A 16561-nucleotide genomic window follows, 5' to 3' on the forward strand; every position below is an offset into this window, starting at 1 on the left:
TAACTCTTGAAACCAAGCCCATCGCAGATTTCCCATCTTAATTAACTAAAAGAAGTGCTCGACATTAAGAACCGCATGCCAAAGTTCGGCAAACTATGGGAAATTATACACACAAGTATGTAGTTCTCGATTACGAAAGCTTTTATCGCTGCATACACAAATATTTACATGTATAAATATATATTTTCCCAGTGGATATTATAGAAATGGACAATTTGTATTTCTATTTTCGTAGAATAAAACAATTCTAAAAAATTAATAAATGAGAGCATGTTTTTAAAACTAACCAATAAATCCGAGAAATATTAATATTAATTAAAAAATACACTTAATTAAAATACACTTGGGAGTTACTTAAGTAACACATGATGGTTAAGTAAAAAGTATAGTGTATTGTTTTGTAAAAATATTTAGAATTACCTTTTTATGAGATTTGCCGTTGTCCAATTAGGATTCATCTCTCCTCGTTAACCATTCTAATGGGTATCATTAGTTTACTCCCTTCAGTGATTTCCTTATCATGACAACAATGGTCTTTTATCTTATCACTAATTAGTGTCATTAATATTTTCTCAACTTTTCTCAAATATTATTCCGCGTAAATGTGCCAAGAAAACGCTCTTTTCTAAAATCGAAAACTGAGTGAAATCGTAACAACTATTTTCCACTTGCACCTGTAGAGCTTCCAAATCCCTTCGATCCAACACGTTAATTGATTTCGAGTCTCAACTCGCATTTTCGTAATTAGCGCACATATCTCAGTTAGCAACGAACTACCGACATTGTCGCGCTGGATGCTTGGGCGATGACAGGTGGAAAGCAACTGGCTGCATGTCCAGATGTCCTGCCCACTTTCGGGAGTAGGGAGTCTCGGCAGGTGAGTGCGCAGGCGTTGAAGCCGAACATCTCGATATTCCGGGCTCGCCAGCGTAACTGCATGTGGGTACTAATTTCGGCTGTAATTGTGGCTTTGGGGCAAACCGAAGTGCTTGGGAATCATGTGAATCTAATAAGGATGCAGCTTTCCCCTCTTAGCTACATGCGAGGCACTCGCGTTTCGGCCATGTGCCTGTTGTCTAGATACCAAAGGTTTAAAGATTGTTTGCCCAATCCATTAATTATGAAGTCCCATTCAATTTCATTGGCTTTATAATAGATTGGTCTCGAAATCAAAGCCCCATTTCAGTAAAAGTCTTTGAACATGAGCTGAAAAAAGATTCAGTTTGCTTCAATTGTTCGTTGAAAAAACAACAAAATAATAAAAAAATATTAAAATGACTTCTATTATACCGCCGGGCTCGTTAGTTCCGCAGGCGCAGGGCGTAGAAGCAGCCGTACCCATATGGCTCAAGATGGACTGGAGCCCGGAGATAGAGCAGGGCATCTACAAGGACTGGGGAACCTATTACAGTCGCCGGCGCAGGGAGAACCTGGGCATGTACTACTTCGACAAAGCCCTTAAGCTCGGACCTGCAGATTTCACGACTCTGTATCGGCGAAGCCAGAGCAAAAGGAAGAACGCCCAGGCAGATGGAGCACTTAAGGACAGTTTGGAGGCAAAACGTAAGCTTAGTTCGGTCCTCTTGAAAGCCTGCATTAAGTAGATCGATTTCGGCCACAGGACTATTGAAAAACTTGCAACGCTCTGATGCGCCTATTAATCTGGAGGTCTGCGATGCACTGTACGAACTAAATCGGCTTGAGAACGCCAAGGCCGAGCTCCACGACAATACCCGCCTCTTTACTGGAAACAAAACCAAAATGTTCGAGCAGCGCCTGGTGGTGGTACGATGGTGTTTGGGGTTGTGTTGGGGTTCCTCCTGATTTCTGGGCTGCTTCCAGGTGGACGAGAACATTGAAGATGCCTGTGGCCCTTCGATGACTCAGTACATATCGGACAAAGAGAAACTCATAGTGCACTTGAAGGAGGTACAGAACAAGTACAAGCCCGATACCAGGCCGCTTTGGAAAATTCTGAAGGAACAGGAGAAATGCGATGTTCTGAGCATTCCCGAAATCGAAGTGGGTATTATTGGCCAATTTGCAAAATTACCATTACTTTTAAAGGCTGTCTTACTAGGAAGAAATGCTTTCCCCCTTGGAAATTGCGAGGCGAAGTCGTGCTTTCGACGTGTTTAACCAGATGTTCATAGACAGGTCTTGGCATGATGTCATATTTCTCAAGCACGTCCGAAAGTAATCCCATTTGTGAAACTGTAAAACTTTGTTTATACCATACCTACATTTGTCTTAGAAATCCAAACCTTCTCTTGAATCAGTGTAAAAACTCCACTGAGTACTTACAAACGCTTTCTATGAAGAAATATGAGGAGATCAAAACCTTTCTGGTGGGTTTGAGTGGTGAACCCGAATTATGAGTACCAAAATTGTCCCTAATTGTTAATTTCAGAAAATTCTGGAAGCCCGTAGCCCCATGTACAATATCCGATACCAAAAGTTCACGAACAAGAAGTTGATGGATAAATTTCGCCAGGAATATCTTTTTCGAGTTCAGTACCAAACAAGACGAAACATGATTTCTGCACTGCGTAGTATTCGGTACCTTCGAAAAACCAAGAGTCTAACAGTAAGAATTTTGAATGCATTCGAACAGAGTAAAATGATATTGGTTAAATGGTTAATGCTTTCAGAAACTGACCAGTTACGTGGAGGAAGTTATGGGAGATTACGTGGTGAAAAAAACCAACAGGATTATGCCCTGGAAATTCGAATTCATCAACGAGGTGTACAATATTTTGGCGCTAGCCTACGTAGATCAGTACACGCTTCCGAAGAACTTTCGCTATGCGGAGAAGAACGCACTGCTTCGATTGCTCCGCTTTCCAATGGACAAGTCAAAGGAGGTGAAACACTTCGTATTTGGGGATCGCACTACGCACCAAGGCTCGGAAACAGTAGATCCTGCCTTGACAAAATCACGGTAACTCGCACTCGGAATGAAAATGATATTTTAATCTTTTTTGTTTTGTTTTCAGTCTAATGGGAAACCGATTCGAGAACCGGATGAATTTCGCACAGTACCCTATAGAGAAGTCCTACCTACTTCACCAAATGGCAGAGATTCATCTTAAATCACACAGGTTTGACGAATGCTGCTTTAGTGCCCGCAAGTCTATTGAAGGTTTCGTCCATAAGTCATATACTATTGAACGTTCATGGAAATATCTATCTATCTTTTTAGAGGCAAAAAAATGCAATAGCTACATTTGGCAGTTTCTCTGCTACCTACTGATAATAAAAGCGAATGCTGCACTCCACAAAGTCGAGCGAACCAGTGAGGCTCTAGATATGGCACTGAAAATTGCCAAGGAATTGAAAGAAAAGCATATCCATAACTTCTTGACTGCTTGTATACACTGCAATGAGGAGGAATTCATCGTGAAGAAGCAGAGTATTTTTGCGAATAGCCGGCGCGAAAGCGAAAAATCCGTGTATAGTTCCCTGTCCGTGCGCCATAGCGATTAGAGCTTTATATTTTTTATAGCCAAAAATATTGATTAATAAATTCTCAGTGCATTTATAATAGTCTGCTGTAAAAACAAGTTGAATGTATGTAGTCGACCCTTTCGTCTATTAGATACCTATACACAAGTACATGAATATACCCCTGCGTATTTGGAATTTGCATTCTTAATATCAACTTGCAAGCTCCTTTAGTTCCCGAGATCTCGATCATCATATGAACGAATAGACATGGCTAGATAGACTCGGCTTGTGATCCTGTTCAAAAAAAATGTATATATCTACCCTTTTACACATGCATCGGGCTTACTTTTCACTAGTTTAAGCAACTTTTTTTCTGAATTTATGAAAAATATGATAAAATCATGGCATTTGCAACACTTTAAAATATTTTAACGGAGTACAGATAATAAGTGCACTTCTTTTTTGATGTGTTTTTATTTTAGAGTGCATCAAACAACAGTTCTTCGCTTAAATCGATGGTTTTGATACTACAAAAATTACGCTGATGCTTTCTCTACCAGCTTGGCCATCATCTTCTCCTCCTTGGCCTTTCGCTTGGCCTCCTTCTGCTTCCGCTTGTCCTCCTTCTCTTTTTGCTCCAGCATTTCCTTAAAGCGGTCGTCGCGTGTATCTACCTTGAACCCGAAGTGTCGGCGTACCTCCTCCACCAGGCGTTCCTTGCGTTGTATGGCTGCCGCTGCATCCGCCTCCCGCTTAGCGATCTTCGCGTGCAGGTCCGCCTTCCACTGTGTCAACTTCTCCATCTTCTTGGCAATGTCCCCTTCCCGGGCATTGATCCTTGCCAGCTCCTCCGCCTTCTGCGAGCTGTTCTTCTCCAGCATTTTTATGAGTGTTTCTAGTTGCATAACCTGCCTGCTGTCTTTCTCTCCGTGGGAATCGAAGCAAATCTTGGGATTCACATTGCTCTGGGCGCCATACCGCCCGAATGCCTGTCTCTGGTACTTCTCGGTCAAATGAATCCAGGAGTGAGGCTCCTGGTATGGCAATTTGTTCAGGAGCACATTTTTGTGTTGTGGTTGCAGGCCGGATTTGTCCACCGTCTGGGGATATGTTGGTTCCACATCCTCGTCGCCGACCAAGGACGCCGGCAGTTCTGCTTTCGCAGCGCTCGAGTACTGGGCGCACGAGCGGAGGGCAGGAAGTCTGGTCACAACGCTTATCTTGCCTACATTCATTTTGAATTGTCTAAGCAAAATAGTTTATTAATTTCCAATAGAGATGAGAGAAAATCGATAGCGATGACACCAGTACTGGCAACTAAAGTCTTTTGGAGCTAAATTCAGCTATTTTCTAGGCCCCGTCCGAGAGGTAAGTAATTTACATATATTAATTGTGGTGACAGTCTGGCTGCATCCCAGCTCAAGCTCTAGCTATTTTATTTTCTTCTCTATCAATTTGTAATTATTGGTTGCACGATTTGTAACTGCCGATTTACTAGTCAGTTTTTATTCCGAAAATATATTTTCGAGTCGTGAAACTATCATATTTATGTTGTCAGATCAAATTATAAGAAGAAATTGATTTAGATTACATATATGTGCGGCGCACTAGTGTACCCCTAATATACCAATCGTTATCGACAACAATGTGACGTGCACACATGCCCTAATGCGAATCTTAATTCTTGAACGCGCGGAATTGCATTTAAAACAGCTCGTTTTACTTAAGTTAAACCAAGAATTTGTTCGGCTAAAAGCCTACGCCTCGACATGGCGGGGGATCGTGCCTTGAGTTCCAAGCAATTGGCGGGGCGCATACACTCCGTGTACTGCAAAGATTTCGTGTAGGTTTATTTCCATCAAAGGCGCAAATCGGAATTAACAATTTCGCAATTTGATTATTTCCAACAACAGATCCTACAGCGAGATCACATTCCATCCGAAGCACTACCTAAACGTCCTGACCGGTCCCAATGGCAGTGGCAAGTCCACCATCGTGTCGGCCATCATTTTGGGCCTGGGAGGGGAACCGATTCTCCTTGATCGCTCCGCCAGCGTTGCCGACTACATACAAAGCAACAAATCCTCGGCCACCATAATTGTCCGTGTGTATGGACGCACGCCCAACACCACGGAGACCTTTCGGCGCATAATAAACTCAAATGGCTCGTCTACCTTCTCTGTGAACGACAAGGACACCTCCAAGAAAAACTTTCTGGCCGCCGTATCATCCTTTAACATACAAGTCAGCAATTTGTGTCAGTTCCTCCCGCAGGATCGGGTTCAGGTATGCGGTTATGCTGGCAAATAATAAATTACACACCTATTTATTGTAAACGAACTGTTTCAGGACTTCTCCAAGATGAATCCTCAAGAGCTTTTACTCAACACAATGTCCTCCGTGTGTGACGATGAGCTGACTAACAGCTTCAATCGTCTAAAGCAAATGCGCACAGAACAGGCGAATGTCCATGCTAATCGGGAAAAAGAGAAAAGTGATCTGGTTAAGAAGCAAAAACGATTGGAACAGTAAGATATAGTTGCCCGAGCTTATTTTTATTCACTAAGTAAAATGTAACCAAATGTGTAGATAAAGTATATAATTTTACTGCGCCTCTTAAAAGACCTAATAATCTTAATTTCAATTGAATAGCTTACAAATGACTGTGGCCCAGTATAAAGAACGCGAAGATGTCAAGCAAAAGCTGCAAGTATACAGTGCGAAGAAATTGTGGGTTGAGACTCAGGCTGGAGAAGCCAAGGCCGCAGAAATGAAAACTCAAGTGAAAAACGCAAAAACTCACAGCGACAAATTGAAGCACCAACATGACAAATTTGTTCAAGCCCAACAACAAATTGAGAACGAAAAAGTGTCACTCAGAGAGGCCTTCTTGGAAAAGGTAATGGGTGGTAGTGTTTTTAAATATATTTTTTAAAAATAAGTGAATTTTTTCTAGACACGCTTATTAGAAAGAGCTGTAGCGCAGAAGGCGGCAATTGATGATAAAATTGACTCTTTGAAGCAAGGAATTTACCAAAAAAAATATGAACTGGAGGTTGGTTTTCTTGTTGAATATATCGAACATGTAAAAAATTCTTGATCTTACATTGTATCACATAGCAAAACATTAAAAAATCACATAAAACGGCCACAGAGTGTGATAACCTAGAGCAGTTGGTGGAAAATAAAATTTACGAGCTTGAAACCCTAAATAAGAGCAGGCCTCAGATCGTTTCGGAACTTGAAAGAGCCAAGGAATCGTGCGCAGCGGCCCGCGGGAAAGCAATGGAGCAGTACAGTAGACGGAGACAACTGGAGCAAAAACTGAATGATGAAATGATTCCTGAAATTACTGCGTATAAACTTAAAATAGAGCGGTTGAGAAACGTCAAAATGCAAAAGATTAATGTAAGTTCTTACTAAAATAATGAAGGCTCAACTTGACGCTATCTTAAATTTTAGGAAATTAGAGCGAAAAATCCGAATTTGGTTGTGGCCATGAACTGGTTGGCTCAAAATAAGCAAAGGTACAAATCGAACGTTTATGACCCAATGATACTTGAGGTGAGCTTTTCAAAATGAAGCCATTACCGTTCTTATATTGAAACCACTATCATAGCTTACAGTACAAAATCATGAGGATGCAAAGTATCTGGAAAACGTTGTGGCGCAGCGTGATTTATTTGCATTTGCGTGTGAGGACAAGGGGGATATGTCGGATCTGATCAACGAGTTGTGTGTGAAGCAAAAATTGGGAGTCAACGTTATATACTGCGCATCATCCGATAGACTCGCGCACAGTCCCAAAATTCCGATCGAAGATCTGCGGTATGCACTTGTCAGTTGTCCAATACTAGTCCAATACCTAGTTTTAAACACTTTTTCAGCTCTTTTGGATTTCGGTCATACCTCGTGGATCTTGTTACGGGACCAATACCACTAATAAACAAGCTTTGCGCTTCCTACTCCATTCATAATATACCAATTGGAACAGAAGCTGTGGGCAATTACACTTCATCCATTCCAAAAGCTATCCGAGTTTATTTCGGCGGTGTGTATACTTTTCTTCTTCGGCAAATGTATAAATTCTGATTTTGAATTCCGTAATGTGCATTTCAGGCAGCAAGAAGTTCGTTGTGACCGCATCCCGCTATCGTTCGGACACTATTCTTACTGAGAGTAGCATTCGAGCGAAGAACCAACTTATTACAGTGGACTCACAACAACTGGCCCTGGTGATGAAACAGTGCTCCGAAGCAGTGAAAGAAAGCGACAGCATTAAAAACGCAATAACCCAGACCGACAATGAATTTGAACGATTGCAAGCTGTTGCACACGATGAGCAAGAGAAGAGACGAAAGCTCGACCAAAAAATAGCCCATTTTAATAGCTTGAAAATCGAAATTGAAACGCTCCAGAAGAGGCTGGAAGCCCTGCGCAATAGCGATTGTAAGTATTTCGTAGTGCACTAAATATTCAGCCATTATAAACTGTGTTTTCAGCGCTAGACTGTCTTCAAACCAATTTTTGTAATAGTTTGCATAAAGACTTGAAAAAAGTATTCGATGCTGATGCGGAGTTGTGCTCCTGCTTGAAAGCTGTAGAACGACTTATGAATGAAAAGAATGCGGCCCAAACAAAGGTATCCATTTATATGCTGCAACATGAGAGTCAAATTGAAGCCCTCAAGGAAAGCGAGGAACAGAGTAAAGCAGCAACCGTAAGGAAATATAAGTGCACCTAAGAAATTTATTTATAGGATTTATTTTACTTGCAGAGAGACTTCCAACAGTTGCTGCAGGGCTTAGAAAATCAAATTAGCGACGTTAACAAACGAAAGAGCGCTATCCAGGGCCTGTGTGACGGAGAAATTCCAACCAGTAGCAAATTTCCTTTTAAGAAGGAATTTAGGGAGCTGGAAAATATAGATTTACCCGAACTACGAGAGGCAATTCATGACATTCAGGCACGATTGGAGTGTATGAAAAGTGTAAACTCCGAGGTGAAGCACTAAAAAATAGTGAACTGAAGCTGACTTATCTAATAATCTTCCATATTGAAATATGCAGGCCATCAGCAGCTATCAACAACTGCAAAATGAAGTCAAAGAACTGGAGGAAGGAATTCAAGAATCTGTTAACCAAGCAAAGAGCATCGAGTCTGGCATGTCCAATTTATACGAAAAATGGGAGCCCAAACTTAATAGCTTGGTAGAAACAATCAGTACCAAGTTCAGCGAATTTATGGAGTCCATTGAATACGTGGGAGAAGTTGTGTTATCCAAAACCGACAAAGTGGGAACCTAAACTATTGTACATAAACACTTTAATTGAAATGCATTTTACTTTATTATTTCTAGTATGACTTTGACTCATATGGAATTCAGATAATGGTCCAGTTCCGGAGAGGTCTCCAGTTGCAGCCGCTGGACAAGTTTATTCAATCTGGTGGCGAACGCGCAGTCTCCATCGCCATATACTCATTGTCCTTGCAACATGTCACTCATGTGCCATTCAGGTAATTGCGGAACCCAGCTGCAAACAGACGCCAGATTTATAATTCTACATTTTTAGGTGTGTCGACGAAATAAATCAAGGCATGGACGCTACAAATGAACGTCACATATTCGACTTGCTCCTCAAAGAAGCCACCAAGCATGGCTCGGCTCAGTATTTATTTGTAACACCTAAGGTGAATATAAAAGCTTATTCATATAAATATTTAGTTAACCGCTTGGAATCTTCTTTGTAGTTGCTTCGAGACCTGAACTACAACGAACATCTCTGTGTTTCCATTGTTCACAACTCAAAAACTGTTTGCCATGGCATGCAATTCCCGATGACTTAGACACTCTGGGTCATCAAGATTTATTATTTATATTTTGACTAACTGAAACAGTGTTAAAAAAATGTACTTCTTTTTAATATTAAACACTACAAAACATATATATTGCATTTTGTCGAATGACCAACCTTGTGGGGACTCCTTTTCAAACTGTCGACCTAATCGGAATAAAATCTGTAAGCCGGTAAACAAGTCCAAAGGCAATGATGCCTGACGATTTGTTTTATCAGATTTCAATTTGTCCTCGATTTAAAACCCTACAACAGCACCTATATCTTATTTCATATGTGAAATGATTTTAACACTACAATGCGATACTTTTAAGTAAGGAGATGCCTTTGTACATATGTTTTTAAAATAAATAAAGATAGGTGTCCATAATTGGTTGAACTATTTTGTCATGCTAAATAATATATTAATATTTACTTTTGTAGACATGCAATTTAATGCAAATCATTTCTTTAAAGGGTTAATATTAAGAAAATTATGTCAACATATGAATACTCCATTACGTCACACCTACATTGAGTTCAAAACTGATCCCTCGACGCAAACTATAAAAGTTCAGGTTAACTTCAGATCGATTGTTAGTTTTTTATCAGCTCCAAAGAAGTCGGTGTTTGATCGCAATCCGTGTGTGCCCCCATTATGGTTGGGATTTTTTAGATCAGCAGTTATTGCTATATAGCCATATTTATAAATCTTCTACTGGCCTACTAAGTCCCAACATAATGAGAGTAAAAACCACAGGTTCGACGTTCATGTGAAGATTAAAAATGTTAAACTGACAAATATTTTTAATAGTTAAAAAAAGTTCCTAGTTTCTATTTCAAAAACTTTTAAGTAAGTACTCGAGATCGAGAAGTGCACAGATATCTAATATGATTGAAACGAGCAGAATGGTGAGTTTCAAAAAAGGGGAAGAACATGTTTAGAATATTTCCTTTGAAATCGCAGAATTACAAAATTGCACTTTGGTTCCAAGAAAAAAAGTTCAGTTTGAAAATATGATTTTAGCTGGTATTTCACATATAAATTGTAGAGGTAATCCCTTAAGTTCGATTCCGGGGACAGATGGTATCAGTTCAGCCGCTTGTTGAGAGAGAGCGGAGTACCCCAACTTACTCACAGTATATTTTGGTATTTTTTCCAGGAGTTTACGGTGTTTTTGCAATGCGCGGTCACTCTATTCGCAACCCTCATACGATTGACAAATTAAAATTAAAATTGAGCGTTTGGCAGGGCAACATGTATTCAAAGGAGGGATTTGTGCTAATTTTCGTGCTGGGTCTGGTGTCCAGCAGCTGGGTAAGTGTTAAACCCATGCGTACTGCAATTAACGTGGCTAAACCAACGTTTTCCCAGGGATTCCTGGAGCATGACAGCTGGATTACAGTGGAGCTCCAGCACTCGCTGGCCGCCAACTCGGAAAGCTTCTCCTTCCGCGGGAATGTGACTATTCCCAGTCTCAACTCTGGACTGGCCAATGTGGAGCAACCAGATCTGAGCACTGCCGATCTGGACTTGCTGAAGGTAACACTAGTTCGGGCTCATGGGCACGCCGGTAGGGAAATGTTCACCACTTTTCACTATCCAAGAGTGGTGTACATAGTGCATATTATGGGATGGTTACAAGAGAATTAAGTGGCTAGGTATTGTATTCTATAAGTGTAGAAATGCATTCAATTTATAGCCTGTTTTTAGCCTTCCTGTTAATCCTAAAATAAGTATGCAAATACATAGTAACAACCCCTTTGAACTTTTTCAGAAACTGGCCCTTGGAAACGAGTTCTACCGCTTGAAGGCCACGGTGGTGTATTCAAATGGAGCTAAGGCGCAGTTCATCACTTCCAACAAGGCCTGTCGCCTGCTGCAAGCCCAGCTGAATGACGTGCTTTGGGTGTCGCTCGATCCTTCCGGATACGTAACCGGCATCACTGTGTCCCAGGACACGGCCCCGGCCACTGTAGAGTGCACCCAGGAAGACGTTAACAAGCTGGTGGAAACGCAATTCAGCACCGATGTCCTCATCCGCCACGCTGAACTGGCCCCCGTGCCGGATACTGCTGGCTTTATTCAGAAAGTGGAGCGTGAGCGTGAGGCCAGGGAGCGCGGGGAGGTTCGGGATAACCGCGGCTTCTTCGCCAAATACGTAAGTACAAATACTTTGGCCTGAAACCCTTTATTACAAATTCTTTTTTTATTTTTAGTGGATGTACATCGTTCCGGTAGTTCTGTTGGTCTTCATTTCGGGAGCCACCAACCAGGACGGTGCAAAATAGGTTAACTGAATGATGTGGTGTATTCTTTTGTTTGTTAGCATTTCCTAATTACAATTCCTAGACAATTTTGGTTTTAGCAATTAAAGATTGTGTAAAATAAAAATCGATTGATGAGCCATTTTAAATAATGATGCTAGAGGATTTTTTAAGAGTTGGCATAGTGTTTTGAGACCTGCTATAAATATTTGTATTAGGATTTTCTCCTGATATTCCATTCACATTGCTTTTTAAATTTATACTTTATTAATTGAAAGCCTGGTATGCATATACTTTCAAGGAATTTGATAATTGGACGTTTAGAATTTCGGGATTTTGTTGATTATTTTTCTGAGATGATGCCGATTTATTTTTCCTGGTTTTCGGCTGTGTTCATTCCGTTCACAGCGTGTAATCAAAATCGGCTATGCGCAACTTCCTAGAAATCAAACCCGGTGTGTTCTCTGCTTCTTATATTAAGGTTTCAAGTTCTTCGAGTTTGTTTAGGGACCACCATAAGACCGAAAGTTCCGGATCTTCTCAATATAAGACTGTTGCATGGCAAGCAAGCCAATTTTTAGATGTATTATATGTATATCTGCCATGTGATTTGAACTTCCTGATTATTAAACCCTGCAAATTAGTATCGCTTAAATTTGAGATCAAGGTAAGAAAATCTATACAAACCGTATTTCAGGATTTATGGAATCAATAGAATAAATCCAGCTTCTTCGACGCACTTCGTTGCTCTTACATATCAAGGAATGTTGCTTATATATTCAAAATCGAATGAGCTTCACATTTCAAAAATCAACACCTGGCGGAGAAAGATTTTCGAACTGCAAGAAATGCATTTGTAAAATGAATTTCATGGGGTTCGAACAAATTATTCCGCGTCTGCTGCTCTTCTTAATGTGAAACTCCTTCGAGTTTGGGTATATGAACAACATTATAGGAAAGTAAAGCTGATCACGATTGATCCAAGTCCTAGTCCAAATGTAGGCCAACTTTGTGGTTTTAAATTATAGTTCAATATTTAATTAATTTATTTATTAGAGAGGATAGTATAGTAGTTCAATATACACGAGATTTAACTACAATCGGTTTTTATTTAATAAAATAAGATAATTATTAATTTATTCTTTCTTTATATCAACCTTTCTTTACTAATAGTACTATTGTCTGTATATAAATCCAGATTTTAACTAACGTATAATATTGTGCAAGCGGAATAAGTGTGAAAATGGGGAAAACGTACTTTTTGAAGCCATCTGAAATGGTGGCTAATCATTTAACAGGACACTTTTGGTAAAAAGTTAGCTTGAAGTCAAATTTGGAATAGCTTACACTTGGTCTAAAAATTCAATTTAAATTTTTTTCTGCTTTTTGATTCGATTTTGATTTTATTTCTTGTTAATATTACTTTTTTATGTTTTATTTGTACGATTTTACTGGATCACACGACAACCTTTGACGCTGGATTGTCTCAAACTAAATATTTCAGTGATGTTCTCTGATAATCAAGACTGAATTTAAAATATCCGCCTGCTTTGTTTTCCGTTTGGGGTTTCAGAAAAAATAAAAGTGAATTATGATATCTCTATCCTTGGTTTTATATAGGTTATTCGAAGAGGAGTTTTCAAGCTATTTGGCCATTGTTTTAACAATCGCTTGAGAATTGTATGTATATATAATGTCCATTACCACTTTTAAAATAGCAAATGAGCTCCGATGCCAGACTTAGCTTAGACGAATTAATCCAACTGAAAGTGCAAACCGTAATTAAATGCCTTTTTACCACAAGTGACGGGCTATCCGTCGAGAATCGTGAATTACACGCTCGCTTAACCACGGACCACCCCGAAATTGACTGGAGTGCGATGCGTGCCGAGTGGTTGCAGTTCGAATTTGTAATTACAATTCGTGGCGCCTTGCCGGGGAAGTTCTGCTGGGGGAACCCCCAGCACTGGCTGAAAACAATTTTCTCCAGGTTTTCTCCGTGGCAAGGGCGGCGAGGGCTACGTGACAATTTGCCAATACCCAAATTTCTCCGTGGACCAGGAACGCCTCCTCCGATGGCGTAAAAAACGAATAGCCCGTGGGCTTGTTTTTTACCCACGAGGCGAGCCAACATGTGGTAACCCATAATTTACGCCTAGGGATGTTATGATTTTGATTATATCGAGGACTTGAACAATAGTATCTGGCATTTACTCAATGGGAGTACACAGTTCGCACTTTCTGCGGTCAAATGATACAGTTTTGGCCATTTGTGAATTACCATTTAAGAATCATTAGTCCTCATTAGTTTCAGTAAAGTAAAGTTAGTCTAACCATCTTTCTTGATTTCAAATACTTCCTTCCTATTTTTATTCAGTTCCATTTTTATTATACTTTCCAAATATTCTATTTCAAAATTATTGCTTATTCAAGGGGTTTCTAACTGAATATGATTACTGTCGTGCTAAACTATAAACTATATTACACCTAAGCTAAGCCTAATAATTTGCATCGTATAACGTTTTTAAAAAGTTACTATGATATCAAATAACTGTTTTTGTAGTTAGGACTTTTATTGAGAAACAGGCATAATGGTCTTTCCCTGTATTTTAAAGAGCCATTTCCTACCTAATATTCTTCCCAAAAGTGCAATATTCAATCTGATGGGATAAAGTTAAAAAGGTTTCAGTTTTTACGGTCCTCACACCGAAGAGTGCGTCATCTGAATAATCCCAAATATTGTGACAGTAATATTGACATCGACTGCATTGTGATGGGTACTCTTTTTAAGCATCTTAATCCGTCACCCCTTTTCGTTTAAATTTAAATTACCTATTTGGCAAACAAGGCGCACTGAAGGATAACAAAACACTTTCAAATTCGAGCCCACAAATTGTCAGATCAAAAAGCGGAGTCGGGAAGGGCCATCTGTCAAAATTCTCGTAATGCCATGCAATCTGTCACTCTTCGCATTTCCTCGCCGGGCAACGTTAACAAGTTTGGAGTGAAAAACGTCCACATGGCCGATACCCCTAATTATATACAATGTACGTAGTATGTCCTAATAAGTGCTATGTGCATATCCCGGTGCACTTGTCAAGTGTTGGCACACCGACTCAACCGGCCCGGTCATTAAAATATACATTTTTCGATTTGTTTAAATTAGCCACCCCCACGGCGCCGAGAGGGTTGCGGGTCGGTCTGCCGCATTCAATTACCCAAGTGGTTCGCTTAACGTGTTACCTTTGGCCCACATTCGAATTTAAAACGAGCGAATGAGGGGTGTTGTCACTCGGAGCGGTTAATAGCGCTATTACACCCCCAATTAGTTCGAACAGATAGACGGTATAGTGGGTATTTGTCTAGTTTAGGGTGAAGGGCTTAAACGGGGAGAACAAAGTTAAGGCCTACACCTACAATCGTGCACCTTACCCACTTTAAAGTTTATTGCCTAATCCCCAGTACTACACTTCCAATACAATCCATTACAATCAAGTACTATCCACAACATCCCCAATTCCTTTCAAGTTAATTAAATGCCTACCCTCACCCTCATGTACACTGTATGTATAACCTATTATTTGGTATCAATTATTTAGATGCCGTGCATTTCGGGAGCTAATTCACCCGTCATACCTGTCACAAGTTCGAAAAAGGTTTTACTGAATATAAAATAAACATAGTCGGATAGGAAACGCATCTTACATAAGAACAGACGGGCAATATTAACCCGTAATCCGGGGAGAATCGGGCCAAGAGGACCTCCTTTCTTCCAGTGAGCTAAAGTACCAAAGAATGCGTTCTGTTTTGATAAAGCAAATAAATGCTAATACGGCCGCTTGAATGCCAAAAGCATTTGGACAAACACCGAACCCACGCAGATGCACTCATGGGCATTAAATTTGTAACAAGTTAGCAGCTGGCGCCAATTCACAAGCGTCGTGTCGAGTGATTAAACAATCGCATTGATACCCAGCCCAGTCCATTCGAGCTGATTCCAATTCCAATTCACACAATCCCGATCCCAATTGAATTTCGGATTGACAGGTTCATAAACGGCATTGTTCGCGTGTTTGTATTTGAATTTCATGCCCGAATACAATTGCTCTTTTCCTGCCCACACATCCTCATCGAGGATCTCACAAAAGGCGGGAAAGAGGCTTACGCGTCGGGCAAATACGCTCTGGTTTGCATTGGTCATGGGAAAGCCAATTGCGGGACTCATTCCGGGTGCTCTGTTGGGTGTGCGGTTCATTATCATCGAGATAATCCCATTAGAAAACGCTGCGGCAAGTGCCAGTTTGATATTCGGTCGAGTCCTTCGGGGCCGGATAATAAATACATGTGCATTTGCACATGACGAAATATCCTGGCAGGCTTTAATTAGCACTTCTCTATATACTCTACACATCGTTTCTCTAGGTTTTATGCAAAATCGGAATACATACATACGTAAGAATTTCAGAAATCTAAAAAATCCCCGATTTTACGGGTTTTCAGATTGCGCAAATCCTTTGGAGGATGAACGCAGTTTCAATGAGATTGCCGAGCTGGGCAGTGAAAATATTGATTGAATACGCAACGAAGTCAAAGTTCAAAGGATGTGCCTTGCGGCTAAACGAATGGAAAACCTTACGTCTATTTTTATGATTATTTTCTTAAAGCATTTTAAATAAATAAAGTCCATCAGGAGATTAAGCGCTGCTTGAGTGAATGCGATTAAAATAAATTAACTTAAAGTGCCCTCAATGGGCAGATGTTTCGTTGTTTTCCAGCCTTTTGCTGCTGTAACACGAATACGGACCACAAGTTGTTGGCCGTGGCTCAAATATGAAATTGCCGAAAAATCAAAATTCCCAAATGCGCGCACATAAATCTGTAAAATTTCCAATGCCCATACAAAATTCCAAATCACTTTAACTGCTGGTAATCGGCGCATAATCTTCGAAAATTTGCATGCACTCCCCACGAAAGAAGGCATTTGAGATCCTTATCGTGCGCATTATTCACGT

General features: G+C 40.3%; 4 protein-coding genes and 1 long non-coding RNA gene across 7 annotated transcripts; 3 read left to right on the top strand and 2 right to left on the bottom strand.

The window, feature by feature from the left end:
- Positions 1 to 1198: 1198 nt before the first annotated feature.
- LOC117140111 lies at positions 1199 to 3565 on the top strand. The gene is made up of 9 exons (XM_033302873.1): positions 1199 to 1563; positions 1622 to 1785; positions 1843 to 2022; positions 2081 to 2196; positions 2255 to 2348; positions 2411 to 2587; positions 2652 to 2941; positions 2997 to 3142; positions 3203 to 3565. Exons 1-9 carry the CDS (start codon positions 1275 to 1277, stop codon positions 3484 to 3486), a joined length of 1740 nt encoding a protein of 579 aa, XP_033158764.1. The 5' UTR covers positions 1199 to 1274; the 3' UTR covers positions 3487 to 3565.
- A 337-nt stretch (positions 3566 to 3902) lies between these two features.
- LOC117140114 (growth arrest and DNA damage-inducible proteins-interacting protein 1) lies at positions 3903 to 4744 on the bottom strand. Its single transcript, XM_033302878.1, has one exon. The coding sequence runs from the start codon at positions 4680 to 4682 to the stop codon at positions 3984 to 3986; it is 699 nt and encodes a 232-aa protein (XP_033158769.1). The 5' UTR covers positions 4683 to 4744; the 3' UTR covers positions 3903 to 3983.
- A 362-nt stretch (positions 4745 to 5106) lies between these two features.
- Positions 5107 to 9392, top strand: LOC117140454 (structural maintenance of chromosomes protein 5). The gene is made up of 16 exons (XM_033303385.1): positions 5107 to 5290; positions 5361 to 5733; positions 5797 to 5975; positions 6100 to 6346; positions 6404 to 6502; positions 6568 to 6855; positions 6910 to 7011; positions 7067 to 7275; positions 7335 to 7498; positions 7567 to 7896; positions 7950 to 8167; positions 8225 to 8449; positions 8517 to 8741; positions 8807 to 8964; positions 9021 to 9138; positions 9199 to 9392. The coding sequence occupies exons 1-16, from the start codon at positions 5217 to 5219 to the stop codon at positions 9292 to 9294; spliced, it is 3105 nt and encodes a 1034-aa protein (XP_033159276.1). The 5' UTR covers positions 5107 to 5216; the 3' UTR covers positions 9295 to 9392.
- Positions 9393 to 10470: 1078 nt separating this feature from the next.
- On the top strand, positions 10471 to 11701 carry LOC117141286 (ER membrane protein complex subunit 10). Its single transcript, XM_033304656.1, has 4 exons — positions 10471 to 10599; positions 10657 to 10824; positions 11060 to 11443; positions 11502 to 11701. The coding sequence occupies exons 1-4, from the start codon at positions 10540 to 10542 to the stop codon at positions 11571 to 11573; spliced, it is 684 nt and encodes a 227-aa protein (XP_033160547.1). The 5' UTR covers positions 10471 to 10539; the 3' UTR covers positions 11574 to 11701.
- Positions 11702 to 11739: 38 nt separating this feature from the next.
- LOC117141287 lies at positions 11740 to 13047 on the bottom strand. Of its 3 annotated transcripts, none has more exons than XR_004459475.1 (3): positions 12808 to 13047; positions 12237 to 12366; positions 11740 to 12182 (listed from the first exon to the last, which is right to left on the bottom strand). It is a non-coding gene; the product is annotated as an uncharacterized LOC117141287 (long non-coding RNA). The 3 variants fall into 3 exon arrangements; XR_004459474.1 differs by having other exon boundaries at positions 11741 to 12182; positions 12237 to 12388; XR_004459473.1 differs by having other exon boundaries at positions 11742 to 12182; positions 12237 to 12556; positions 12808 to 13046.
- Positions 13048 to 16561: the final 3514 nt, after the last annotated feature.

This window comes from Drosophila mauritiana, chromosome 3L (genome assembly GCF_004382145.1).
Source record: "Drosophila mauritiana strain mau12 chromosome 3L, ASM438214v1, whole genome shotgun sequence".
In the NCBI taxonomy this organism is placed as follows: domain Eukaryota; kingdom Metazoa; phylum Arthropoda; class Insecta; order Diptera; family Drosophilidae; genus Drosophila; species Drosophila mauritiana.

Excerpts from the sequence above, each read along its gene's own strand:
- LOC117140111 (XM_033302873.1), top strand. The coding sequence starts at position 1,275 with ATGACTTCTATTATACCGCCGGGCTCGTTAGTTCCGCAGGCGCAGGGC. Across the intron at positions 2,023-2,080 it reads TGAGCATTCCCGAAATCGAA|GAAGAAATGCTTTCCCCCTT; the intron begins GTGGGTATTATT and ends CTGTCTTACTAG. Across the intron at positions 2,588-2,651 it reads GAAAAACCAAGAGTCTAACA|AAACTGACCAGTTACGTGGA; the intron begins GTAAGAATTTTG and ends TAATGCTTTCAG.
- LOC117140114 (XM_033302878.1), bottom strand. The coding sequence starts at position 4,682 with ATGAATGTAGGCAAGATAAGCGTTGTGACCAGACTTCCTGCCCTCCGC.
- LOC117140454 (XM_033303385.1), top strand. The coding sequence starts at position 5,217 with ATGGCGGGGGATCGTGCCTTGAGTTCCAAGCAATTGGCGGGGCGCATA. Across the intron at positions 8,168-8,224 it reads AACAGAGTAAAGCAGCAACC|AGAGACTTCCAACAGTTGCT; the intron begins GTAAGGAAATAT and ends TTTTACTTGCAG. Across the intron at positions 9,139-9,198 it reads ATTTATTTGTAACACCTAAG|TTGCTTCGAGACCTGAACTA; the intron begins GTGAATATAAAA and ends TCTTCTTTGTAG.
- LOC117141286 (XM_033304656.1), top strand. The coding sequence starts at position 10,540 with ATGTATTCAAAGGAGGGATTTGTGCTAATTTTCGTGCTGGGTCTGGTG. Across the intron at positions 10,600-10,656 it reads GTCTGGTGTCCAGCAGCTGG|GGATTCCTGGAGCATGACAG; the intron begins GTAAGTGTTAAA and ends ACGTTTTCCCAG. Across the intron at positions 11,444-11,501 it reads GCGGCTTCTTCGCCAAATAC|TGGATGTACATCGTTCCGGT; the intron begins GTAAGTACAAAT and ends TTTTATTTTTAG.